We start from the raw sequence: 7,325 nt of genomic DNA, 5'->3' as shown, positions 1-7,325 counted from the left end.
CAGCTTCCTAGAAAGGTCTCTATTGAATAGGGAGCTGGAATATCCCTTTTATGGGTGCTATAAATAATATTAGCACTTAGGATATCAATATTCCCGACATATCATCTTGCAAATCATCCAGTGCCAATTGAACTTGATAACTTACATGCTTATGAGATGTTCCAACTTCTGAACTTGCATATTCCACGACGTCCTTGCTCAAATGATGTGCGAATAGATTCCACCATACAGGATACAGAGGGAGATTCTAATAGCTCAATTTCCCGTCCCTGTTGATATGCATTGATATTAGTACATGGAAAAAACACAAGTAACACAAAAACAGAAAGTGTGCCTACCAGTTCAGCGAGTCGGTCTTCAAAATTACTCTGGCAACTACTAGCTGGCATGAATACTTTCCGATAAGCTTTCCTCAGACTTCGTACCTTGATTTTACGAAGAAGCCATAACAATCTTATGAAAGAACGATAATTTACTTGATTGGAATTTGGAAACATATAGCTACTAGTGTTTAAGAACTAAAACACCAAACCCTCCATAGTGTTGGATATCCTTGAGACAATGGTGCGGAAAGCTACCAGTTCATGCTTATGGTAGTAGTTTCAAAAGAATATACCCTCTGCGGAAACTTTGGCCCTTTTGACTAAGATTTCCGTGCAGAATATTTAATAATTCCTGATTCCTAAAGCATGTATTCCAAAATTACTGCTCCAACTATACCCATGGCCCTCGTCCTTCATTGTCCTCGCTGCTCGTGATTGAGATATTATTATGCAAGGGTAATGTAACCATGAAATATCCAAATTATGATTACTTATGCAGGATCTGTTAAAAATGACAAGTATTGGAAAACAGATGTACTAGTAATTTGTGAATAGTTTTAATGGACCACATTACCAGATGATGTTACATAAAAAAAAGGTAACTCAAAGGGTGCTCAAATTTTTTTCTTTTAATACAAATATCTTGCTATTCGCAGATCTTCTTCCAATAAGGCATTGATGTTAGCTGGCTTACTGTGAATTCACAATAATGGCATCAGAAGTTTAAGCAACTACCAACCTGTATCTCTCATAAAGCAAAACCCCACTAGGGATCAATTAAGTTGTCTATATTCACATGCAGCCTATCCACATCATCACATATTCCCAGCCATCCAATTTTGATCGTATTCTTTATTACGGACCGTCTGATCGCGCATCCCCACTAGCTGATTATTCTGGTGCACGTCACCAATATCTCCACGCCAATTTTCCCGTGGGTGAAATATATTTTAAGCGTAACATTTTCCATTGGCGCAGGTCCATCAAATCATGCCCGTTTATATCAGCTCTTCCGTTACTTTATTTGTGCAGCGACGATTAATTCTAGAAACTGCCATTGGCATTCAAAGAGACAAGCGCACTAGACTAATCCTATCACAAATCATTCTCCACTTTTGGCCTTCTGCGCACTTGTGCTGTCAACTCCTCTTCGCTGAAGCGACCCTCTCCCTACTCAATTAATACCAGAGCTCCATCTTTCATTGGGCATGCAGTGGCGTCTGGCTGTTCGGCCAATTGGCTGAGAGCATTTCTCCAATTTCTGGGCCCCATAACAGATTCAGCAAACAACCCGTGCATCCCTCCAATTTCTGGGCTGATTTAACTTTCTGTTTGTGTGGGCAGGTGCACGGCAAAAGTGAAGATAAGAGTTATCCTGATGTGGACCATTTTGGGTAGAATTGTGTTGATGTAGAAAAACAAAACTGAGAACATGTTCTTCCCCGCGTGTTCTCTTTTCGTCTTCCTTATCTATTTCTATTCTACAGAATGCAAGTGACAAGTATTCAATCTGAAATGCAAACATGACGGTCTAAAGCTAGCAGTTGCAGTAGTCGGTGCAAAGGTGAAAATTAGCTGCTTTGTTTACTACCGCTTTCATTCATTTTTATTTCCAAAGTTAAAACTTATCATCTCCTGGTATAGTTCTAAGTTCTAATCCTTCTAATTTGCAGCTCTCATGTTACAATTTCTGAAAGTTTGGACTCCATTATATCTTGCAATTTCTGCTACCATGGTTTCAATTGTTATGAATATTCCTACTTCCGTTTTTTTCACTGATTTGGTTTATAGAAGATAGAAAGAGACTTGGATAGTGCGAGGACAACGGTGTTCCAATGTTTTGTCTGCATCACTCATGTTCACTTCTGAACCTTAACGACACTTAATTGTCCAAATAAACAACCCTTTTATGTCGATTAAATTTAGCCCCTCTACTATTTCATCAACTGAATCTTGCATATTCATAGAGAAAATAAAACACTTCAAGCATCATATTTCCTTTTATTCACACAATATTTCTTAAAGAGATATTGTGTTGGGTTTCATATCTAGCCTACCCCAACTTGCTAGGGAAAAAAGGCTTTGATGTTATTGTTGTAGATACCCGCTGCAACATGCGGGGCTAGTATCAGTAAATGGGACACGAGAAGTTGCAAGCACTATTTTAAGAACTCCCTTTGATTCAGGTATAAAATGAAGAAAGCTAGGTACTGCGGCTATGATATCAGTAAGGACTGCAAATTTCAGTAATATATGCAAACCTCTTGGTCTGAGAAACCGTTGCGCCTAAGACCTTCAAGATTCAGACCACGAAGCTCTGCTCTATCACCTGCAACCATCATGTATCTAGGAACATCTTGTGCAACCTGATTCAAACAGAAATGAATGTATTCATAGTTTACAGACAAAATATTCAATGTTTAGACAGTGAATTTCAGTGCCAGAGAGGCACAGACAGGTTGACAACTTAAAGGTAGCTGAAACAACAGTGGTATTGGTGTTTGCTTATTAGATTTGCTCTCAACATAAAGGAGATCAAGCGCGTTGATTTCAGTTAAGCAATGAGTTATCAAATTGCCAAGAAACCCTCAGAACCTCAGTTTAACCTCAGGGATTAGGCCATGCAGGTGGATAGATGAGGTTGAGTGCCTTATCCCTGATCTCCATACCCTACAAAATCATGAGCGTGACAAACATTGCCATCAGCTGATCAGTCTTTCAACAGAAAAGTAACTACCACACCGAATAACATTCGACGTGAGTACCTTCGTGCAGAGATAATACTGCATAATTTAGTATGATCATGCACCTATCCCGAGAAAAGCAACATTGGGGAAAGTATATCATGTATAGTGATCCTCTCACTTTAGCCTAGATTCCTGGTTTTTATTTACTGTGTGCATTTTTTACGAAGCAGTGAGCTGCTTACGTTGATATGAGAGAGAAAAGTGGAGTTACAAGGGAAACCCACCTGGACAAATTCCAAGCTTGGGTACCAAATGAGCACACAGCGTTGTACATACATACAGACTATAAAGTACAAACTACAGGCTACAGGAAGTAGCCAACAACACAGGACAGGAGGTAGAATTGGCTAGCTAATCAGGTTCCCGAGGTATGTGTGGCAGCTGCCGTAGCAAATTGCGTCCAGCAATAGCCCAGATCTCAGAAGTGTCAATAATTCTGATAAACTTGTTGAGGTGTCGACGGCGAGTTGTTAAAGATTAGCTCATTTCGTTCCTTCCAAATCATCCACCAGACACAAAGTGACGGTGCAGTGGCAAGAGGTGATGCCTGGGTCATATTCAACTAGTTGAGGACTAGCTGCCAGACCACTAGCGGGAAGGGGCAATATGCCAGCAGGTGCAGGATGGATTCAGGGCAAGCATTGCATAAAAGGGCAGGTGGGTGTATTTGGCCAGCCACGCTTCTGTAGATTATCCGCCGTCAAACACTTACCGAGCATAGCAAGCCACGCAAACACCCGGCATTTAAGTTCAGCATCAGAGTCCCAAATCAAATCTTTCATATTGAAGAGGATCCGACCTTCAAATTGGGCCAAGTAAGCCAAGCGAGTCATAAACACACCGTTATTAGTCTAATTGTCTTGCCACACAATTTGGACGTGGCTTATAGAGGGTTAATCACTGATTAAACTACATGACATCAATATCAAAACTTCCCATAAGAATTGCTCCAATTGATATGAACTAACGCACATGAATGTTTATACTTTGTGGACTGAACATACCACAGAGCCTCCGCCTAGAAATGAGAATGACCCAATATGACAAAATTGATGGACAACAACAGCCCCAGCAGTATGAGTGTAGTCCTGAAATAATAAAGTCTTGGCAATAAAGAAATGCGCTCTCAACAAAGAAAACGTGGAGGCGGTTATCAGTAAAATTGTTGCTTACTTCAACAACAACATGGCCACCGAATAGAGTATTATTGGCAAAGATGTTATTGTTACCAATCTTGCAATCATGTGCTATATGGCAGGACCCCATTATAAGATTGCTGTCACCAATAACCTATGAAAATGCTAGCTCGTAAAAGGGGACAAGTGAGTTCAGCAAGCATCTTTTAATCACAAGGCATCTGAATACCGTGCAGTCACACGCTTTAGAAGAACGGTGAATAGAGCAGTACTCTCTGATCTCGTTGTTGTTACCGATGTGCAGAAAGCATTCCTCACCTGACTAAACAGGAGGAAAAGGCATTAATGTTCCGCACAAAGCATAAGATGTCAAGTAACCAAATGAAATGCCCGTCGTTGTAAATGTAGGTGTTTGTGTCAGTGAAAATAACGATTGAGAAAACCATAAACACAAGAGTAGTTGATCTTGCATGAGATTGCATGAACGGGGACCACTAAGCAAATACTACACCATGTGGCATTAGTACACCAAAGTCAAGTTGCTGCTAACCTTATATTTGAGATCTTGGCACTTAACACCAACCACAGCATAGTTCCCTATCACATTGTTTTCCCCAATAATTGTTCGCCCAGGGAGATCTGCACCAAGGATAGCACCACTGCCAGAAACTAAATTCCACAGTATGAATTGGGATACAATTACGTTGCTGGCATGTCAAATTTTCATCTCCCTTAAAATTTTGCAAACATGGACTACCATTTTGCAAATGTCAGACTCAAGTGCTGCTGGCTATGACATAGCTATGAAAAAAAAATAAGCGGTCCATATGGTGAGGAAAAATTTCTATTCTAAAGTAATGAACCCTAATCACAACGCCTAAAAGTGAATGTGAAGTTTTCTGGATACTTAACAAAATAATATATTACCAGTAGGCCAGTGATGTTATTCAGTTCATGGTCACAACAACCCTAAAATCTCTTTTGCTAGTACTTTATCTTGGAAGAAATTGCAAGTTCTTTTTCGCTTATATTTTATTTTTTTAATACCAATTTGAATTTCCAATATCAGGCAATGCAATTACAAATTTACAGAAAGAGAGAAGAGAAAGGACAGAAAGCAGGGAGAGATGTCACCGTACTTGAGAACAACGCATCCCTCTCCTAGCTCGGTATGTCCCATGACATGGCTCCCGGTGTGTAACTGACAAGCATCACCAATCCTCGCTGAAGCCCCCACGGTGCAAAATGGGCCGATTGAGACGCCCTGCAAAGTGGTTGAGAGCACATAAGAGCATTGATTTTCCACGACGAAACGCCCAGCTAGAGAACACATGCCAAAGGCCTGAAGATCTTAGAGAGCAGCATATTTCCTTGGAAGCAAAAAAAGGTAAGGTAATTGTCTTTTAGATTGTGGAGCGCTGCATTCGGTAGGCACTGTGAACACGATTCTCGCATGGGCCAGATCCGACAGCCCACGCACAGCGGCTCCATGGATGGTTGGTCATAGTAGTGTAGTACTGAAGTAAGCAGCACGTGCGCCACTGCTAGTCTCCGTAAACTCAGTCAGCCACCCCCGAGAGGATGGGAACCGGAGGGGTCAGTTTGTGTGCCGTGTGTGAGAGCAAGCGCGGGGGAGGCTTCACCTGGCCGATGGCGGCGTCGGGGTGGATGATGGCCGCGGGGTGGATGAAGCTCGTGGACGCCTCCCTCGCCGATCCCTCTGAGGCACCTGCGGGTCGGATGGGAATGAGAAGCAATCAGAGATGAGGGAGCTGTAAGCTGTGGAGAGTAGGTAAAAGTAGGATGAGACGAGACAGCTCAGGATGGGAGGACAGCACGCGTACTTGCGTGGAGATGGCGCGAGGCGGTGAGAAGACGGGGGGAGAGGACTCGTCGGGCGGCGCGAGAGGCGGCGGCGGCGGCCATGGGAGAGAGGGGCGGAGGTGGGAGAAAGGGAGGAAGTGGACCACCAGCGGGAAATGAGGTCAGTCAGGGTTACGGGTGCGGATGCTGTGTGTGTGCGTGTGCGTAAAAAAAAAAAAAAAAAAGCGACACGGCCGCACGGGTGCGCAGTCATGTGTGCGTGGCTTTTTAGCCAAAACCGCCACACGTATGGAGCAGTCCCGCGACCTGCTCTCCGGCGACATCAACCGTATCGCTCTTGTTACGTGTAGTGTAAATCATTAATAAGGGAATGTGTCTCATTGAGTGTAAGAGCATCTCCCAAAAGGGTCCCTCAAAGCAATTTAAAGCGCGCCGGACCAAAAAAATGGTTCCAGCCGCGTCCCCTAAACCCGTTTTTGTCCGGCGCGCTCCGATACGGTGTCCGGCGCCCCGAGCCCGTCCCCGCCCCACAGGGAACGCACCGGGCACGCCGGACACAACGAAAAGTGAGGCGAAACGACGCGGGCCCTACGCGTCAGCGACTCATTCAAATTTGGTCCTAAACCGTCGCCTACCTCGCGGCGGAAGTTATTCGCGCACAGTGACACACGACGGTATCTTTGCCTTAATGGCGACGGAGGGGCAGGCGAGACGTCTCGTCGATGATGCCGAGCCTCCACGCGTCGCCGGCGTTCGCACGCCACCGCCTGTTCCCGCGCTTTCTTCCCGCCTCTTCTCGCATCTTCCCGCGCTTTCTTCCCGACGTCGGCGTCTATAAAAGGCCCTCCCGGCTCAATGGCAGCCACCACAGCCGCCGGCACCCCTTTCTCCGCCACAAACACAGCCCTCGTCGTTCCACCACCAGTGCGCAATGATGAGCCGCCCCGGCGATGGCCAGTTCCCTCCACCGTCCTCTCCTCCAGCACCTCCTCCACTACCGGACTCGCAGTTCGGCATCCACGTCGCCGCCCGGGAAGAGCGGCGGCGGTGAGGGATGGAGAAATGGCGTGCACATCGTCGGCAGCAGCGTGAGGCACTCGAGCAGCAGGCCCGCCAGCAGCGTGAGGCGGTGCACGCGGCGGATGTAATGGCGTTCAACGCCCCTGGACCCGCAGCTCACGAGGCCGCGGCGACAGCAGCGTGGCACGAGGAGGCGCTGACAGACACTGTTGCGTCGTTCGACGCCTCGACGGCAGAAGAGGCGCGGCGGCGCCGGACGGAGGAGATGAGCCGAC

General features: G+C 45.5%; 1 protein-coding gene across 1 annotated transcript; it reads right to left on the bottom strand.

Moving 5' to 3' along the window:
• Positions 1-6: 6 nt before the first annotated feature.
• LOC124660886 (probable acyl-[acyl-carrier-protein]--UDP-N-acetylglucosamine O-acyltransferase, mitochondrial) lies at positions 7-6,132 on the bottom strand. Its single transcript, XM_047198724.1, has 10 exons — positions 6,051-6,132; positions 5,850-5,935; positions 5,346-5,470; positions 4,757-4,865; positions 4,436-4,528; positions 4,244-4,360; positions 4,075-4,158; positions 2,585-2,689; positions 339-425; positions 7-269 (listed from the first exon to the last, which is right to left on the bottom strand). The coding sequence occupies exons 1-10, from the start codon at positions 6,130-6,132 to the stop codon at positions 150-152; spliced, it is 1,008 nt and encodes a 335-aa protein (XP_047054680.1). The 3' UTR covers positions 7-149.
• Positions 6,133-7,325: the final 1,193 nt, after the last annotated feature.

This window comes from Lolium rigidum, chromosome 6 (genome assembly GCF_022539505.1).
Source record: "Lolium rigidum isolate FL_2022 chromosome 6, APGP_CSIRO_Lrig_0.1, whole genome shotgun sequence".
Classification (NCBI taxonomy): domain Eukaryota; kingdom Viridiplantae; phylum Streptophyta; class Magnoliopsida; order Poales; family Poaceae; genus Lolium; species Lolium rigidum.
This window is presented reverse-complemented; position numbering and strand designations above follow the sequence as displayed.

Coding starts and splice junctions, on each gene's coding strand:
- LOC124660886 (XM_047198724.1), bottom strand. CDS start 6,132: ATGGCCGCCGCCGCCGCCTCTCGCGCCGCCCGACGAGTCCTCTCCCCC. Junction 5,471..5,849: donor CCGACGCCGCCATCGGCCAG/GTGAAGCCTCCC, acceptor ACCACTTTGCAG/GGCGTCTCAATCGGCCCATT. Junction 2,690..4,074: donor TTCTAGGCGGAGGCTCTGTG/GTATGTTCAGTC, acceptor TGTTTGAATCAG/GTTGCACAAGATGTTCCTAG.